A 20638-nucleotide genomic window follows, 5' to 3' on the forward strand; every position below is an offset into this window, starting at 1 on the left:
AGTTTAGTTCTACACACAACAGAAGTCCAACTAATAAAAAACACTGATACAATCACAAACTGATGATTTAAGCAAAATTATCTATGGTAATATACTAAGTGAAGATTAACTTATCTACAAATATAAAAAATATATCGATCTACACAGTAACGTAATGTGCATCTCAAAAGGTCATTTCATACTCTCAAGATGTCCAAAAACCTAGAAGCTGTTTTGGAGCAATTGCTTTGCACCTTCTTACCCCCAAGAGCAGAGGTTCAAGTCTCTTTGCAATGCCTAAAACATGCTGATTTTTGGTGTCATTTTAAGAAGGAAGAATTAATGCATGTAGCTGTTAAAACAAAAAGCACTCCTTTCACTCTCATGCCAGCTTTAGCTATAGTTGGGCTGCTTTACCTTCTTAGAAGACTCTTGTTCTATTATTGTTGGGAACAATGGCGGCACCATGAGAATTCTGTTCAGGTTTGAATCAAAACCTTTTTCTTTCAGTGTCCGGAGAGCATTTACACTAAGTCCCCTAACTCAAGCAAAGTGAAAAGTGCTTACCTTCTGTTGGTGATGTCTTCAGATGTCTGCAGAGCCCCTCTGTTTCCCCATATGTCTCTTTAATTTTTACTACTGCTTCTGTCCCTCGGAGTTCCATGAGGGAGCGCAGTTCCTGCAGTGTGCACCCAAACTCTCCTGCATGGTTGGCCTCATTTCTTTGGTTCTTGGAATAAAAATCGCTATTTGTCATGTCACCCATCGTGGCTGGTTATATTGCTCCACTCGTTGTAGTTGATACAATCTTAAAACTGTTTAAAAATTGAAGGAGAGGAATCTTGAATTCCAATCGGAGAAATTAAAAAGAATCCCGCGTGTGTCCGGCGAGTGACGTGGAGGATGCCTCTGGCGTGGAGGGTGTCCCTGACTGACTGGAGGTCACAGAACGGCTGCTCTCAAGGCTGCAGACCAGCTCCACTCCATTCACCATTTCCCATTATGTTGCACCCAAGCTGTAGAATCTACATGGTCATTTCTTCCTCTGGACCTTTGGGAACAAGCAGAAAGGACTCATTACAACGCGGGACAGAGAGGTTGTCAAACGGATCTTGGCATCTCAGAGGAGCCGCGCAGCTCCACGGTGGGGTGTCCTGGAGGTGCTGCAGGTCGGCAGCATCCACCCCAGGATAACACCAGCTCTGCCTTAGCTAAAGCTCTCCACAGCTCGAGCACCAATAGCAGCACTGCTCGAGTCCCAAGAGCAGCCGCTAAATGAGACGAGTCATGAATATTAATTAGTGAGCGATTAGCCCGGCGTGCAGGATGCACCCCCAGTACGTGCTCTGCTCCATACAGCCACCCTGGGCTTCTCTGACCAAAACAAAGGCTCCCTGATAAGGCTCCAAGGTTAAAAACTGGTTAAACAGTTTTTGTAATGGGCTAAAGCAAAACTGTTTTTCAGAGCAAGGGCGATGAAACTGGGGGAAAAACTATAAAGCCACCACGACAAATGCAGAATATATTTAAATACATTACATCTTGCTGCCTTGCCTTCTGTGCAAGTGAGCACAGCCTGAACACACCAGGATGTCTGGATTGGAAGAGGCAGAGCTGCTCCTCAGCCAGGCACCCACAAGGTCCCTTCCCCTGAGCCCAGTCACCAGCAGGCACAGACACACACAGGATGGTGCTGGGCTCTCTCTTCTTCTTCTTTTTCCCTTTTTTTATTTTCTTTTTTCCCCATGCAGCGTTCAGTGAGTCCCATTTGGACCATCTGGGAGACAGTTGATTACTTGCTAAAGCCAGCCTTTAAAACCCGTTTCCCCTTCCCATATTCTAATGAAGTTGGTTTAAATACTGCTGAAACCAGCTATTATATTTGGCACGCAGAGTTTTAACAGAGATTAAAGGTTTCTTTTTTGCCTCAAGCGGGTTAGTGCGAGTGCACTGTCTAATCTAGAGGTCTCAGAATAGTTTTCATAATAAAAAAGATCTTTCAAAGGGCACCCCAGCAGCCTAAAGATTGACCAACCTGTCACAGGCAAAGGGCACACGTTGAACTTCCTAGGCAAAGCAATCCCCAGTGGAAGCAGGTGCCCAGATAAAGCACATCAAGAGGAGCCCGATGTGTTTCAAGTCCTGGTTTTATATTTGTGCAATAATTTTAATCTCCCACCCAATTACAGTTGACACAACACGTAGCTTCGCTATTTCTACTGCTAAGGACGTTGCCATTGCTCTGCAGTGACAGAGATCAGGCCTGTGTGAGCACTAATTTGGAGCTACCTTGCTCAGTTAGCAAAAGTGAACCTCTACCAGCCCTCTCCTTTACAGTTTCAAACCCAAACATTCCTTTGATTTCTGTGGAGGAAAAATTTTTAAAACAAAGGAAGTATGAGTTTCAGTATGATAATGCAGACCACAATTAAAATACGAGCCAATTCCTACACATTTCTTCCACCCATCCTGTTTACTGATGTATCTTCTAGTGCTAAGAACTTCTGCCACCCTCATTTTCACACACTGCTTTTCCCATTCACGAGATGAGAATTTCAGCACAAAATGATTTTACAGGCAACAACAAAGAGAAACTAGAAGGAGCAATTCAAAAAGGCCTTTATATGCCAAGCAGGAGATGGTGAACCACGCTCAGCTCTCCACGCCTGTAGCTTGGCCACTGATCAGCCTCAATCCATCCCTAGGTAATTCCATATTCAGCAGCAAGAAAAGGCCTTACTCACACTATTGCTTTGGCTGTTTGTAAACAGGATGGATCAGTATTCTGAACAGAAATAGCATCAGCCTGCAGCATTATTTGGGAAAAAATTGCAGGCCAGAAATGTCACAGATGCCCAGTCAGGCAGGTTTCATCCCAGGAGGCAGCGAATCACCACGGCCTCCGCTACCAGCGTGCTCCTCCTTCCTAGCAGCAGCATCCCAGCTCTGTCAGCAACAGCAAAATGCAGACTGAGATCTGATTGTCAAAAAGACTGAGGCAACGGTAATAATAACAACTAGCTGAAATAACAGGCTGCTCTTTACTTCCAGCGGTAAGAAAAAAAAAAAAATTAAATCTGTTCCTAAGCGCAGTTCAGGGTTTTGAAATCTGGGCATCTCAAACAGCCATGATTTTAAGAAAAAAAGAACGCAGCAAAAACATTGCTCTGATAAAAAAATCTTTTTAAACATTGCTCCAATAAAATAAAATTGCTCTTAAACTGCTCCATGACACCACAGAGAAAAGACAATTTTGAGTGTTTTCCAAAGAGAACCATCTACCAATTTCATTTGTGATGCAAAGGGTACTAAACATAGCATCAAAGCCATTTTCTCCATGATCTTTCTGTGGGATGTGTCCACCCCTCTCAATCAAATCATGGAGAAAATGGCTTTGATGCTTTCTGTGGGATGTGTCCACCCCTCTCAATCAAAGCATCTCTTTAGGCTCCCTGTGCTATCCCTATAAATTAATATATTTTCCCCTATTCTTAGAAATCCATTGTCATTTGTCAGCCACAGCAAGACAGTGCTGTTGCTTTTCAGCATGAGTCATTTACCTGTTTAATCTTTAATTTCACCTCCGATAAAATATTAATCAATAAACAACAAATATGAAGTTCACACTTCCTCCAGAGCTTCAAAACCAAATCACTGGGAGTCTGTGCTGCTCATGACTCACCTAATGCCGTGCCACCAGGGAAACCCCTCCTCACGTTTCTGAGAGGCAGATGGTGAAACGCAGCGGGCACAGAGCGCGACTGACATTATTCCCCGCTAATGCAGCTCCCTAATCCCATGGAACAGGATACTCAGGCTGCATTCCATCCCAGAATCTCTCCTAGGAAAAGCCCAGGCCCCTTGCCAGGCTGGCAGGACTGACACGCGACCACCTCACCCCTCCTAAGTGGTGAATATTGAATATTCCTTTACCAAAAGCTGGGGAATAGAAAAGCTGTGGCTGGCACATGGCAATATTCCCATCATGGGGCTTTGCATCTCCAAAATACATCCAGTTACCACAAGTGGGGGAAATTAGGAGTCTCATCCTCAAGAAACCCCAGTATTACACTGGGTTTGGGTGGGGTTTTTTTGTTTGCTGTCCCTTTGGGTGGAGCTGAGGGAAGGGATTATTTTACAAAACACACAACATTGATATTTTCAGGATGTACACATGTTCTAGGTGAACTACCAAGAAACCCTGATTAAAGGAGGTGATACTGGCACATTTTTCAATCAAAATTATCTAATATCCTAATGACCCAACAAATAAAGTGAACTGGATTTCAGGCTCTGGGTGCTGCTTTCACTGGTCTATCCATGGTGGGCTTCAGCAGTATAATTCATAACCAAAAGTCTCCTGGAACATAAAAGGACACCACCCCCAAATCCTGAGAGTGCAGCTTTCCACACCATCCTAGAGCAGGGTCACCTCCTCCTCCACGAGGCAGGTTTGGTCTCATCATTCCCTGTGAGAACAACTTTTAGGGAAAACCTCCCTCCTCAGACAGGTTCAGCAAAAGAGAAACAAAAACTCCAGTAAATTAATTTCAGGCACAATGTTGTCTGTTCTCCCAGACAAAAGCAGCCACTTCTAATGAAGGTTGTTTTTACTTAGTCTTCCCAATGCTTCTGAAACAAGAAAACTGAGTAAAAGATGTCCCAAAATGCAGTTTGAAAACAACAGAATGCTGTGGAGCAGAGATAAAATCGCAGCCCACTTAGATACAACCCAGGTAACAAAAGACTTCATACCCCAGAACACCTGAGTAAAACACCATCCTTATTTTCCTCAATAAAAAGTCAGAATACCAGTCTGCACCTTGGTCTGGGATCTTGTCAAAGATGCATTTTTGTTGTACAAATGCAATATAAACTTGAGCTGGCTGCTGTTTGGTTGGATTTTTTTTTTTACCAGAGTGGCTGTGTCTGGGGGAAGAGCCTTCCAGTCCTGTAGAGCCCAAGTCAAATATTTTTCATCTCCTAGCTGCTTAGAGGAAATGCATGCCAATTAAAACAGAAGCAATTTGGATGAGCTAACTGCAGGCCTGCTGGGAAAACTATTCTTTGATTTCCCTAATCAGGAAAAGTCTCATCTTGGAAGCTTGTAAATATTTTCACAGTGTGTTAGAATGCAGGTATCATCCCCAAGTATTCTGACATCTGATTTCATTCGGGCTTCTACTGGCAGGAAAGTTAACAGCAATGTAATGAACCAGATTTCACCAGAGCAGAATCACAAGACTTGCATTTCACAGTCCTTAAAGTCCAGGCAAATAACGGATTCGCGATTAGTCAAAAAAAATTAGGATTTATTCATAATTTGACTGTTTTCTCTGAACTGTCACCTGAGATTCTGGCAACTCCCATCTCACAACCTGCTGCTGGAGGAGCTGTTTGCAATACAGGAGAAAGGGTGATCACTCTCAGCCAGGGCAGAGATCAGCAAAGCCCAGGCTCTGTTCACTCCTCGTGCAGCTGGAAGGTGGCACACAGCTGGTTCTCTGGGAATTAAAACCAGGGAATTCGCAGTTCCCACCCTTCCATAGGGAGCATTACTGCCCCACTTGGGCTTTAGTTGGCTGTAGATAAAGTTCTACCTGGGCCCCACAAAGAACCCCAAAGGAGGGAGGGAAAAGCAGAGAAGTGTCACATTTTAGTGAGTACAAGGTGCATAACCAGACTCATCTGTATTCCCTGATACCGTTCCTTGATAAAGCAGGACTGAAAGTAGATTTAGGGAATTTTCCTTTGAGTCTGAGCAAAATCATCTGAGAGGGGTTATTTTGAGACTACGGTTCTGTGAACTCTGTGCTGGGAGCAGCAGAGCAACAACTGATCACAGAGAAGGAAAACTTCACGGCAAAGCTCTGCAAGGGGAGAAGAGTTGAGAAGGAAAACCATAACCTGCTCTGCAGAGGTCTCCAGATGTGTGAAATAAATCAAGTATGGCCCAGTTGTGGCATCTTTTCATGTCAAAGCCAAAATGTCCATCCATTTGTGAACATAATCCTCACGGAGCAGAACGAGGAATGGGTTCTCTATCCAGCAGCCAACAAAGCTGATTAAACGCACCCAACAATGCCTAAACTCACACTCACTTAAAAAAACCCCACACTGACTTTGAAGCTTAATTATCCAGAATGCACAAGATGCAGAAGGAACTAAGAACGAACACCATCTGAACAAAAGCTGGTTGGCACCTTCCGAAGTGTGAAACTTTTGTTTAATACCAGGAATCCAAAAGTAGATAAAGAAAGAGAAACTGAACTTTGTAGCTAAAGTCTTGTCTGAAAGTATTCCTGACTTCATCCCTACATTTCTTGATGAATTTCAAATTGCCTTAAGTTAATCTGTCCATCTCCAGAGAAGCTGTGGCTGCTCCTGGACCCCTGGAAGTGTCCAAGGCCAGGTTGGACGGGGCTTGGAGCAACCTGGGATCGTGGAAGGAGTCCCTGCCCATGGAAGGAGCTGGAATAAAATGGTCTTTAGGGTCATTTCCAAGCCAAACCACTCTGTGATTCTGGGATAATTCATTCATGATGAGCACCCACAGATGAGACATTGGATGCTTCATTCAGTCTCTGTTTTCAGACAGAGATTTATTTCCCCTGCTAATAGGATGGCATTAAGACAATTAAGTTAAAGTATTATTTTAAAAATATTACAAATTGAAAACATTTAAAAAAAAAAACACCACAGGAAACTACCTCTTATGATCCCTTAACAACTGTTTCAGTCTTTCAGCATGGACCTGGGCCTCCAGTCAGCTGAGACTCCCTGTACCAGTTTTGTTATCAGGCAGGATAAATAAAAAGGATTCTCTGCCTCACGTAGGCACTGTTGAATATTTGAAGGCAACAAAAGCCTTGTCACAAGAGGAATTTTTATTAAATAAGCACAAATTATCATTAATTTCAGTTCTACAATAAGCCTACTTACTTAGGACTTCGACCAAACAGAATCTTGCACAAATTGGCCGTTGGTTTTTTTTTCCAGGTTGTACTGGTATAATGAGGGGAACTGAAATGAGAGTTGTGAATTAAAGTACCTCCAGCCCCTGCTGCAGTGCACAGTTATTCAGTGTACAATTGATACCAAGCCTGCTTTCCCCTGCTCCTCGTGGAAATGGCTCCAGCAAAGCCAAATGAACTCCTGACAGCAACAAAACTGCTTCAAAGGAATTAATTCAGCCCCATTAAATAATGAAATGACTCCATCAGTGACTTCTGGAGGACTGCAGCAGGTCTTGCAAAGGAAACCTTCCTGCTCTGCCACCAGAGCCTCTGTATGAGCCTCAGTCTCTGCCTGCACAGATGGGATCTGCCCTGCAAAGAGATTTTTCCACTAAAGTCCGTCCCAGCCACCAGTTTTCAGAACTCTCTCTCACGCCCTGCTGGTGCTACCGTGAATTTATTTTGTTTTGCTTCCAGTGCTCAAATGAAAGGTTATTTTTCATTGGCCATTTATGCTCTCAAGGCTCCTATTCCCCACTGCAAAACAGGTTTGGGGTTTCTTTCGTTCACTGCCTTCCTACACACCACATATCCACCCACTCTTTGGGGTTGTACTGGCACTGAAGACCCATTCTACACCTCTAGAAGCTTTAGAAAATTTATGTCTTCATGTAGAATTGATTTTATACAGCACAGTTTTTGCAAGGAATGCCAACTGAAAACTGCGTTATCAATTTAATCAAAAACACAGCTGGGAAAAAAACCTAAGGACATTCAGACTTCAGACACTCAGCATTAAATAAAGCAGATGTGAAAAGAAAATAATCTAAATGAAATGCTCTAAAAGCAGTAGGTGATCAGCAAAGGAACATATCCCAGCACAAACCCAGGATCCAGCACCCATTCCTGCATCACTTCCAGAGCTGGAGGAAGCCTTTTTTATAGCAGAAACCACCCAAAAGATGCACTACAGTGATGTTACACCATAGAGAGATGTCAGAGATCAGCTTCCCACCATCATCTCCAGGGCAAAATAATCAAAATTTCTTCCCTTGAGCTGAGGTTTCTTTCTTTTTCCCCCCAAAATCACAGTTCTGTCCAGTCATTACAGTATCAACCCAGGGGACAAGGATGAAAAATCCTATAAAAGAACAGAGTCCAAACTCACCAGGCTGTAATTCAGATATTTTCTTTACTTTGCTTCACTGAAAGCAAATTACTGAAACATAAACACTAAGAAGATGAGGCCTTCTACATCTGCCCTTCTTTTGTGTGTTTTAAAGACCACCAAATTTCTTAAATCCAGAATTTGAGTTACCCTGTGACCTTTAGCTTGGTGCACACAATTGTAGGGAGTTCCAGAAGTCTGTGTGCCTAAAATACCTGATTATATCTCATTTTATCAGAAAATTCTCCAGAACATCTTAAAAGAAAGAAATTTTCCAGCTTCTTCCAACAAACAGGATTTGAGGCTTGACAGAGGCTGATTAAAGCTGACAGTCCTGCTCCACCCCAACAAAAATTGGTGGGCTTTTGTTCAGTCTCTGTTGAGAATGAACACTGAGTTTGGTTCCTAATTATTACTTTTTTTAGTCCATTACTAATCATTTCATTATAAAAATATGCAATGGCCTCTCTAATCTTCATACCTTGAGACTAACCCAAATATTTAATTCTTTGGTAGAAGTTGCCATTTCTCCTGATTGGTCACACCTATCTTGACCTCTTTCCACATTCCTTTCTCAGATTTTTTTAGCAATATTTTACAGAGACTTTCAACCCTAAAAATTGAGATTAATGAAGAAACTCTTACGTATGTCTGAGCTCTCTATCAGGCTTTTAATCAATAAGCTGCAATTTCATTTCATTACTCTTCTGCCACAGCCCTCTGTGCTCCCAGCTCTACCTTGGGGGCTGCATCAACCCACGACTGGTTTGAGAGTTCTGAAATGGGACTTGAAATACCCCAGTCCTGGATAGGACTCTGTCACAAGAACAATCTCAAAGACTTAAAGGAGGCCAAATTTTATTACTTTTTAAGTAAACTGGAAATAAATTGAAGACTTCTCCTTCCTTCTTAGGAGCATGAGTACAAGGAAACGTGGTAGAAGTGCACTCATTAATATGAAATATAATTTTGATGGATTGCTTTTCCTAAAAAGTCGACAGGTATCACATTTTTCATAAATAAGGATCTATGGAATAACAGAGAGAATGAAAACCTGAGGAAATCCATAACTGGGCAGCTGCAGAGAGATTCATTTTGTTGTGTCATGATCTGAACTCCGGAGGTTAAAGCACCCTTCCTATTTTAACATCCATGCAACTGTAGCGTGATCAGTGTTGACACTCATATCCTTGAGACAGAAGTTAAATTTCTACATAACAACCCAAGGGAGACCATTAAGGGAGAAGAAAAACCAAACAAATAAAAACCCTGGCCTTGTTCTGCTGTTTTCTCTGTCCTTCTGTCAGCATCCATCACAAAGATCATCCAGCCATTAGCAGGGAAAAGGACTGGCTGACTATTGTTGTCTATAAATTCAAGAAAATCAAAGCGGATTTAGCAGACCTTTAGCCAAAAGGCAGGAGACCACAGCACAGCCCCACAGAAATGGAATCAGACTGCTGTGTTTAGCCAAAAATGCCATAATTTCAGTGTTATACACCCAACATCTCTTATCTAAGGGTGGCTGCAAGACTGATTGCAGAAAAGTCCATTTTTCCAGGTGTTACTCCTGTTTTTCAGGTGTGTGTGATTGCTCAGCAGGTGAAATGCTGAGCATCAAACAGATCACGAGACACAGCTGGTCCAGGGGAAGGAGGAGGAAGGAGAAAAAAAGGAAAAAAAAATACCCCCCTAAACAAACCAAACCAATTTCCATTCCAGTCAAAATTTGCAGACCTCTCTTCTACCACCTCGGTTTCACTGCCAGAGGCATTTTATTATGTATAATATTAAGTAGAGATATAAAAACATGAATCCAATACTGAAGCTTTTAGTGCAGCACCATTGGTTGTTAATGAGATCCAGAAAATGTAGCTTCCATGAAAAGTAAGTGCAAGCAGAAGAATAAAACAGAAAGAACACAAAATATGAAAGTAAATCATCTGGTTGTTCAAAAAACCCAAACAATAAATTGTTCTTTAATGACCGAATAAAAATATTTACAAGTGGAATTGAAGAAGCACTTTTTTCATTTTCACCATTCCCATAAAGGCTGAAAAAACAAACTGCAGGCTAGAATCTGCTTTTCTGAACATATTTCTACATTTTCTTTTTATTATTTATTATGAAAAGAACTTTGGCATATTTTTCTTAAAAAAAATAATTAAAAAAAAAATCTTACATAAGCCTGGGCAATTTTGTTCTTGGGCTGGGATGCAGTTCTCTAAAATGAGAATAGAGAGACCAAATTATAACTAACAGGGACCATCTCAAAGAGATTTTTGTTGCCACCTGCACATTTTATAGCAGGAGATCATTTTAGTTAACTAAGGGTGGGATCCCAAGCCTGTCCTGCTGCATGCCTGTACATTACAGAGCATTCCTACCCCTACCCACCTATTTATCAGAATTAAAAAGCAGCAGCTAAAAGTATAACAAATTTAAAATCAAGCTTTAATAGGTTATAAACTGCTAAAAATAAACTACCAGCAGTTTGCCACCGCCAGCACACAGAGCAGAGTTCAGCTCCTCTAAAACTTGGCATCTCTTTAAATCTCTTTTGTGCCACTGAACTCTCAGACCATTACTATGCAAGCACCAGAGGTAAAGGAAAATAACATTTTAGCTTTGCTCCATCTTATGGAAAATAAGTTATGTAGTAGAAGAAAAAAGCTTTTTTCCCTTCAAAAGATAAATTTGCTTCAAGCATATTCTCTTATTTTTTGCTCCAAAAAATCCACCCAAATAATTTTTACTGTCACAGCTTTATAAAATTTCCCTTTAAAAGGTGAACCAACCCATCTTTGCTGCTAAAGAGAGATCCAAACCTGGACAGCTTTGAACTCCAGCTCCACATACAAACGTCCTCAGCCACGAGCTCGCAGGGAATATAAAGTTAGAACAATAAATTGCAATTGAAGTGATGATGTGGGAAGATTTTTTTTGCAGTTTTGTGGAGAGTGGAAGAAAAAGAACTTCCACCTTCTCTGTGCCCAGCTGAAATGAAAGCCAAGAGCCCCGAGCCCTCCCCAGCTGGCTGATTTCTCTCACCTGCCATGAAACCACAGATGATCCTTATTAATCAGGGGATGAGAAAGGGAAGCACTTGGATAGGCTCGAACCTAACGGCCCCCATCCCATTTTTAATCACTAAGAAAATCAAGTATAAACATAATTTTTCCACAGTGATTTAGAACATGTGCCCTGTAAGGCAAGAGGAGCAGAGCTGCTGGAGAGGTGAGTCTGCAGCACCTGAATCCGTGTGAAGGGAGGAGAGGGAAAAATCCATCCCCGCAGGACTCGGGTGTACAATAGGAACTGTCAGCCAAGGTCACTCCTAAGAAAGAGAGCAGCCAAAAAGGAGGCTTTAAATCTCAGTGGGCATTAGCTGAAAGACACACAGTGATGTTCTGCAGAGGTTTTAAATAGGACATGCACAAAGGATTCCAAGGAGATGGCTATCAGGCAGCCCTACCCACTTTTTCGCCCAGGTTATTGTCATGCACAGAGAATCACGAAATCATTTCGGAACAGAAATGATGGACTACAATGTGACAGAAATCACAGACCGGCCCTGCATAAATACCTCACCAAAATGGCCTTGCTTGTGCCTGCCAACACCACCTGAGGGGCATGAGGAACGTTTGAGAGCCCCAAGCAGAAGGAAGGAGGAGCTGCCAGAGCCAGGGACACTTGCAGAGGGCACTGGGCAGTGGGATCGCAGCTCCTGCTCCCTGGCACCAGCACACACCACCTGCCCACGGGAAGGCACTTTGGGGACAGGCATATGTAGACAGAACTGGCACATTAATGCTAAAAACCGGCTCATTAAACCTAAACATCCATCAGGAAGAACAAAAAAAAAAGAGTTTGGGAAGAGAAATTTCCAAAGCCAAATGTTCTCTACATTCAGCTTGAGGGAAAGCATCAATTTTAGCAAAGGGAAAATAAAATAAAAAACCCATTCTTCCCTCAAAAACGTACATGAGTACAGACATTACTCTCTTTCTGCTTCACAGAAGCAACATTTGGAAAACTACTTAACCTTTCTATTTTTATCTGGGTGCATTCAAATTACCAATAATGTACAACATGCTGTAACAAAACCACTGATGTAGGGTATAATTTTCCCTCAAGCACATTATCCTAGCTGGTGGCTCAGAAAAATAAGCTGATAAAACAGCAGCAGACATCAATTGATGGATAAAAAGCGATCACAGCTATGTAGAATGTTGCTGCCCAACCTTAAAATCATACAATTAGCCAAAAAATACAACCAGTAGGACATTACATACCAACAACCATGTATTAGCTGTGGGGTCATCCCAAAAATCCTCCTACATACACATTTTTAAGCAGACCAGCAGATTATCGCCTCATAATTTAGCTATTAACACACAGATTTATTTTAAAGCCATCATCATGCCTGGTACTTTTATTAAATATCTTCTTCCCTGTCAAGTTCAATCGGGATCTCATCCTAACCATGATGAGCTTTTAATTTTCTGTGCTATTAATAGCAACTTAAAAATAAAATGTTCTCTTTTGAAGCTATAAAGCTGTAACTTTCTTTAGGAGCTGCAAGGGGGAAGAGAGATTAATCTTCCTACTCTGCATCTCTTAAGCTACATTAGCTCTCTGCATATATGGGAAAAGAACCCAAGAGAACAAGGAAGAAACGGGAATTTTCTCTGAGAATCCCTGAATACAACTGCCTGTAAGGATTTCACACGGCTGCAGCACAGAAATAAAGAATTAGCAAAAATTCAAGGAATAAATACTTTAATTGCCAGGTTGGTTCTGAATCCTTCTCAGTGACTCTCGTGCCCATCATCAAGAGATAACAGATTAATGAATGACATAATTAGCTGCAGGATGCACAGACTCCTGTCCAGTAAAGCCCTTCAGCAGGTACTCAGATTTCAGCACAATTGGGGTCCTCATTAATTTCCCAGTAAATGAAGAAAGATGGGAAGCTGGAGATGAGTCTCGTGGCACTCTGTGACCATCTGACACGTGGATCAGATGCTTCCAGCTGCTCCTCTTTGGCTGCCTCCTCCCAGCAAGGGCAGGAGGGAAGGTTCAGAGTTGTTCCAGGCCCTCTCTGGGTCTGTAGGAGCACAATTAATGCAAAGGGCACGGGCTGCACGCTCCATTTCAGCATCCTGCTGCACTGCTGCTTGCACTTGCTAGGAAGGACATGAGTAAGATCAACTCCAAGGCTCCCATCGGAATCACGGAGCCCCTGCAACTGCAGAAAGGCCCAGAGAAGACTCTGGGGAGACCTCAGAGCCCCTTTCCAGGGCCTAAAGGGGCTCCACAACAGCTGAAGAGGGACTGGGGACAAGGGCTGGAGGGCCAGGACACAGAGAATGGCTTCCCAGTGCCAGAGGGCAGGGCTGGATGGGAGATTGGGAAGGAATTGTTCCCTGGCAGGGTGGGCAGGCCCTGGCACAGGGTGCCCAGAGCAGCTGGGGCTGCCCCTGGATCCCTGGCAGTGTCCAAGGCCAGGCTGGACACTGGGGCTCGGGGCTCCCCGGGATAGTGGAAGGTGTCCCTGCCCATGGCAGGGGGTGGAATGAGATGGTCTTTAGTGTCCCTTTCCACCCAAACCATTCTGGATTCAATGATTCCATGACCTTGGGACACGACCAAGGCACTGGGCTGCTTTGGGATGTATTTTCTGCAACTGCCTCGATGCCTGTGACCTTTCTTTTAGGATATGGGCCTTGCCACAGCGATTCAAGCCTATCTTTATCTAAAGACTGGAACACTGAAGTGTGTTTTAATGAGGGATAAACTGAGACCATCTGGATGTCTCAGCTGCTACAGAGCATGATTGTTTGCTGATTTTAACCATGGCTCTTGCAGAGAACATAGACCTGTGCTGCACAAAGTGCACGAGCTCAGCTTGATTTCTCCTTGTAATCAAATGTGTTGATCTAAAGTCTATTTCCAGCAAATGACTTGTCTGTTTTGGGAACAGCTCCCTCCTCATCTCTTAAGCACGGTGCTGGGGATAAGCAGAGACAATTGAGTTGAAAAGGTATTTCTGTGAGAGGCTGACAGTGAGTGCTCTCAGGGAAAACTTCCATTTTGGAACACAACCACCATTTACTCACAAGCGCCATACCAAGTGCCAACTCTTGGGGTGTTGTATTAAAATCTCGGATTTTCTTTTCTTTTTTTTTTTACTTCAAGGCTTTTGGTGACTCTTTTTTGGTTGTGGGGGTTTTTTTTGTCTTTACAGAGATTTGTTGTAAAAAACTGGTAATTAATTGCTCCCATTTGAATGGTGGTGGCATGGGGACAATCTGCATTTCTTCATGCGCGTATTTCAATTGCTAAGTGTACTGAGTATGGGATAACCATATTGCTATTAAGCTTCAAGAGATCATTTGTTGACCCTGCATCTATTCTGCAAGATAAATAATGAGTTTATTTGGGAAGGTAAAGTAAGAAACTACTCGAACGACCACAGAATTAATGGTCAGCAAAAGAAACTGAAAATAATTCTACAGATTAATTATTAGAATATTCTCTGGACATCTGAGAGCTCTGCCCAATTCTCAGATTAAACGAAACCAGTAGGGGAATGAACCCAAATTTCCAGTGTTCACACTGATTTTTTTTCCATGTCAGAGGACTACAGGCACTGGAAACACTCCAAATTCTAAAACCTTCTGCAAACTTCACAACTACTTTTCAAGAGACCAGGCCTGGGTTTGGAGGTGGGGACAGAGCGAGTGTGTAATGACTTCCACCCAAACACCTCAGCCAATAGGTACCACTAACAATTTGAGACTGAAACATTCTCTTTAAATCCGTTTAAGTGCTGTTAATTATGCATTCACCAGGAATGACACCTGTGACTGCAGATTCCAAGCAGATCTGAAAATGAAAAGAGTAAAAGCAACAAGTGTTCTTGTAAGAAAAGCTACGCCAGGGACACTGAGATCATAAGAAACTTAGCATATTTTTAGCATGGTTTTTTCACCCTTTTTTAATCTAAATAAAGTTTCTAAAAAAGCAATTGCTATCTGTTGCTTTTACCTCTCAAAAGCTGACCCAACACAGAATGTTCTGGCTTTTGACTATAAAGTGATTATTTGAAAATGAAATCATATCCTGTGTTCATTTCCTATCAGACTATCCATAAATGCCTAAATGAGAATTTCTGGAAGAGGTATCTTGATATGTTTGGGAGAAATACCCCCCAAAACACCAAGATAAGCTGACTGCTCCCATTTATGAAGCTCCATCTGGTATCAGGGGACATTGTTTTATTGATTTGTTGGGCTCAAAACGCTTTCAGGGACAACACATAAATCTCTACAAAAATATCAGTTGGTTACTCTGACACTTTGATTCCCACTTCTAAACCCAAATGGTTTTGATAAGACTGGGAATTCTTCATTCATGTGTGACCAACACCTGTGGTCATCACAGATCTGCTGGAAAGCCACATCCTTCCCTCTGACATCAGGCCCACAAGTATTTCACAGGTAAAAGATTCCCAAAGGAATGTATTCTGGCATTAGAGATGTGGAGGCATCTAATGGGCCAATAAAATTAAATCTCTCCCTCTACAAGCAGAAGTGGTGACGAGGAATTACCAAATTCTCCAAAGATCCAGTCTAGTGCTGAACGTGTCTAAAATAGCCAAAGTTACTCACTGTAATATTAACCATATAACCATTAAGTTATTAACCAAAATAACCTGGAATATTATTGGTCATATCTGTGGCTGGGTGTGTAGAAGGTCGACCAAGTTTTAAAACAGATTTTAAACACTGGGACTTCCATGATTAATCTGTTTGAATCAAGCCCCTGCGTTGATGTAACACCTGAAAACTACAAGTAAACAAAAAAACAAATCCCGTTGTTTCCAAGGCTGTCAGAGCCATCAACTCCTGCAGATTTCCTAGAGAAGCAAACTCACACCTCCTGCAATAGCTTTGGTTTTCTTAACTGCGTTTTGTGGACCCATCTGAAATAATTCATACATCAGAGACTTAGAATTACCACACTTCTAATAACTGAAGCAATCTCTGAATCTGTTTTTTTAAATCAGAAATCTTACAGAGAAGGCACACCCACAACAACCTCCAGAATAATAAAAGGGAATTGTCAATTCTTTGCATGTTTAACTACAACCCCCAAAAAATAAAAATACAAGCTTATCTCAGAAAATTAAGCAAAACTGATCAAAGCAGAGCCCACGTCTCTGATTTGCATGCACCTAACCCACATGCCATCACAAAATGCAGATCCAGCCCACTCCTGATGGCAGTGAGCAACTCCGCCAGGTTGGGGATTAACAAACAAGATCCCACCTCTTGCTTCAGCCTGTCTCAATCTGGTGCTCTCCATGTAAATCAGTGCAGGTTTTTTAGCATTTGAAATCAAGACAACTTTTTTCACGTATGTTCCTGTGATTATTGTTTTGCCTTCTTTGAAAATGAACAGGAAACACTTCCTCAGATGTGTTCCTTAAAAACCTTATGTTTGTCTTGCTTTTTGTCACTTCTTGCAAGAACCAAACTTCCCAAGTTCTAGCACAGCCATTTTAAATAGGATTCATATTCCCATTGTCAGAAATGATTTGTGGAAATAGAGAGAGTGGAACAGACCCTTCCCATCCCTGTAACAGCAGCTCGAGTGACCTTCAGGAAAACAGACAAATAGGGAAAATACACGGCTGTCATCTAAACTTCCTTAACCCTTTCTGGAAGCTGCAGTTCCCCAGTGTCACCCTGAGGCTGCCAAGAGCACGTACACCTCATTTGAAGAAATATTCTTGTGGCACTGTGTGTGCTCAGGCTCTGCATTTCCATCCGAGTCAGGAGGCAGTGACACAGGGAAAGCTGCGTGTGTGTGTGTGTGTGTGTGTGTCTGCTGAGCTCATTGGAAGCTTGACCTGATCTGCCACTGGCGAGCACACAGCAAGCACAGTTTATTTGCTGAATCTGTTTACCCCACTGTCAGTCAAGATGTAGGACGGTGCTTAAATAGGCAACAGTCAGATTAATATAATTGAGGCTGCAGCTCGGAGCAGCCAGGGAGCAGTGCCGGAATGGCAAAGCACTTATTCTCTGATGATTAAAACCTCCCCAGGGTTGTATCAGTGTAAAGACACACCAAATCAGGGATGCACAGGAGCCAGGGGACCAAGAGATGGGAGCGTTTCCTTTTGGGAACAGCTCACCAGCTCGAGAGGAAGGAACATGAATCACGCGGAGATAAGTTGCCATTTTAATTGCATAAGGAACACTGGTGGATTTGTCATTCCTTGTGACAGAGTTTTCTCCCCAGAGTCACATCCTGAGCACAGCTCTGTTGCTATTGTGTAAGACATTTCATGCACCAGGGTGACATCCCAGCACACAGACCCAGAGAGCCTCATAAACAGCCTGTTTTCATTGACTCCAGGGAGAGATGCCTCCCTGCTCTTCCAGAACAGGGCAGGAAGACCCTGTCCAAACACAAAAAAGGAGCAAATCAGTGGCTGAAAAGGAGTTCAAGTCCTCAGCACCTGACTAAAAACCACACATTCCTTTGTGCTGGCATTGCTATTTCCAGCACAGGGAAAAACAGGCAGCTTGCAGGTGGCATCCTCCTGCAGGGACCAACACTGCTGGCACAGATGGCACAGGAAGAAGGTGAGTGATGGTGGTGTTAAATCCAATTGCTGAAGCCTTTAGGATCATTTGCACTTAAACTATTTAGTACCTCAGCACTACAAATCCCAAAGTTGGAAGGGCTTTTCCTGACTCACAAGTTGTCAGGAAAGTCAAACAGAGAGTGAGGTTCTCATGGTGGCAGAGGGCTCCTCAAGGCCCGACACCACAGCTCTGGCTGTGTCTGGGAGCAGAATGTTCCCAGGGAGAAGTTCTGGGCTGCCAGCTGGAGCTGCACCACCCCAGCATCCCACAGAGGCAACCACTGACTTGGTGTCACCCTGGGTGCAGGATTTCAGTGACATTTGCCCTAGAAATGAGCCCTCCAACTCAAACTGAAGCACGCAGGAGCCACCCGCTAGTGGCACAGCACACAGGAACTATTTCTGTATCTGTGCAGAGCTGATCTTTGCCTTTTCTCTAGCCTAGATTTTGATTTCCCCTAAGTGATCAGTGTTGGCCTAATTCTACTCCCATTTACATCACTTGAAGCTTTACCATCAACTTCAAAGAAAATGGATTTAACCCAATATAGTTCATTTTGATAAATTCTCCTTTAAGAGAGAAGGACCTCTGCTTCTCCAGCAGAGGATAAGATGATGTATTTTTACACCAGGCTTCAGAGCCAGATGACTTTGCTGTGCCCTACATTCGTGTTTTGGGTTCGAGCAGCGCTGCAGTCGGGCAGCAGCTCCTCCAGCCGTGGCTCTGGCTGTGTGTCAGCTCTGTTTGCAGAGCGGCTCTGCTGCCCAGGCAGGAGACTGCTCTTGGAGAAAACAGAGCAGAAGCCCCACTGCAGGTTCACACTCGGCATACACAGGTCAGAAACAATCGCAGGGCTCTGGAAAGCTTCCAGTCCCAGCAGGAGCGCTGTCAGGCCAAAGGCTCAGACTAAATCCAGTCAGACACGAGACCTGCACAGATCCTGGCCCTCAGCACTGGCTGCTCCCAGCTATTGATCCACCTCTAATGCACCAAATGCCTTGCTGATGGACACACATTGCAAACTCCACTTCTGCCTCTTATCTCTATAATCTTTTTATTTCCCATGCCTTCCTAAATAATTCACTCAGCATTGCTGATCTTAACAGCCTTCTGTGTCTTATCCCCAGATTCTTATTTCAATTGCATAAATTTCCTTTTTGGATTACAGCCTTGGAGCTATGCCTCCCTCTTACAGGGACCTGACTCCAATTGTTAAAAATTCTCTCCCAGAATGAACCTCCCAAGACACTTTAGACACAGGATCATTTGTTTAGCATTGCATTAACCAGCAACTTCACATCAAGAAAACTTCCCTTGTAAACAAGGTTCTGTAACAAATTATCTGATGCACTAGGCATAAGAACTTTAGTCCAACTTCGGTACCAGCAAATCCACTATCAATAAAATACTGACTAGGAACACTATCAAAACAATCCTTCAAATAAGGGTCAAAATTCAAATTCAAAGCACTTGTCTAGCATGAACAGCAGCTTTTCAACTTTTACAGAAGGAACACCATTGCAAAAGGTACCTTTGCAAACACTACAATGGCAAGGAAAGGAGCTGTACTGAAGGACTTCAGGAGGAATTTCTTCACAGAAAGGGTGATTCGACATTGGAAGGGGATGCCCAGGGAGGTGGTGGAGTCACCATCCCTGGAGATGTTTAAGGAGGGACTGGATGTTGCATTTGGTGCCATGGTCTGGTTGACAAGGTGGTGATCAGGTTGGACTTGATGATCTCAGAGGACTTTCCCAACCTAAATGATCCTGTGCCTTGTTAAAAAACATTTTATCGGAGAAAGAGTAACCCCAACACACCACTTCACAGATAACTAGCAGGAAGGGAAGACAGATACTGCTGTAAATGCAGTTCAAATATTTCAGCCCTTATCCACCTGGAATTCCCTTTAGCAATTATATCCTGAAAGTGTTGGAAATCCCCTGTCTGCGGGAGTATCTCACTCTGCCTCTGTACACAATTTATTTTCATTCTTTCCTCCCACACTCCAAGATGGGGACAGAACCCTCCTGACTGTCAGATCTCTTGCTCCAGAACCAAAGTGCACTGTGGCCACCCTGACCTGGGCTGCCTGACCTGCCTCTGCCCTTCCTGATCTGCCTCTGCTTCCCCCGCACGTCCTCCGCGCCTCCCCTTCCTGATCTGCCTCTGCTCCCCCTGATCTGCCTCTGCCCTTCCAGACCTGCCTCTGCTCCCCCTGATCTGCCTCTGCTCTCCCAGACCTGCCTCTGCTCTCCCTGATCTTCCTATGCCCTCCCTGCTCTGCCCTCCCTGCCCCTCCTGTCCCCCAAGGCCTCTCAGGGATGTAGGGACGTCTCTAAGGCCACAGAATGATGGTGACACTTCCCCCAGCAAATTTCCTTTTAACCAGAGAGGCTGTAGTACTTTCCTACCAGCTTTTTTTCTCGTAACCTTAATGAGCCCACCTTGCACCTTATGTTAACTGAGCACAAGTTTTATCATAACTCATTTTCCTCTTTACCCACATTTCCCCCTCAGACACAGGTGATTATCAGAGGTATTACTTACTATTTTATGGAGAATCCCCCATTAACCCCACTGCAGCAGAACTCACCCAAAGGAAGGTGACACTTGCAGGGAGGGTGCTCTAACAAGAGACATTAATTAGGAACCACTGTAATAACACCACAGCAACAAGTGTCAAACCTTACATGGACTCAAGCAGTCAAGATTAAGTTAACATTTTTTCCTTATTACCCTGACTTTTATATAATTTCACACAGTAAATGGAAAAGTCATCTAGAAATTTGGGGCAGGTCATTTATTACTGTTGAAAGCAACTCCCCAAAAATGGCTGAAATAGAAGAATTTCAGTAACATTTTGTGAA

General features: G+C 43.2%; 1 protein-coding gene across 13 annotated transcripts in view; it reads right to left on the reverse strand.

Annotated features, from left to right (window-relative positions):
• Nucleotides 1–20638, reverse strand: part of ATP2B2 (ATPase plasma membrane Ca2+ transporting 2) — a 284984-nt gene that overhangs the window by 158808 nt on the left and 105538 nt on the right. For all 13 annotated transcript variants that reach the window (XM_017737308.1, XM_017737319.1, XM_017737316.1 and 10 more), the window contains one exon: nt 547–1030. In XM_017737308.1, the coding sequence (XP_017592797.1) occupies nt 547–745 (199 nt within the window). In that variant the 5' untranslated portion in view covers nt 746–1030. The remainder of the gene's footprint in view (nt 1–546; nt 1031–20638) is intronic.

This window comes from Corvus brachyrhynchos, unplaced genomic scaffold (assembly GCF_000691975.1).
Source record: "Corvus brachyrhynchos isolate BGI_N302 unplaced genomic scaffold, ASM69197v1 scaffold266, whole genome shotgun sequence".
NCBI classification, from domain to species: Eukaryota; Metazoa; Chordata; class Aves; order Passeriformes; family Corvidae; genus Corvus; species Corvus brachyrhynchos.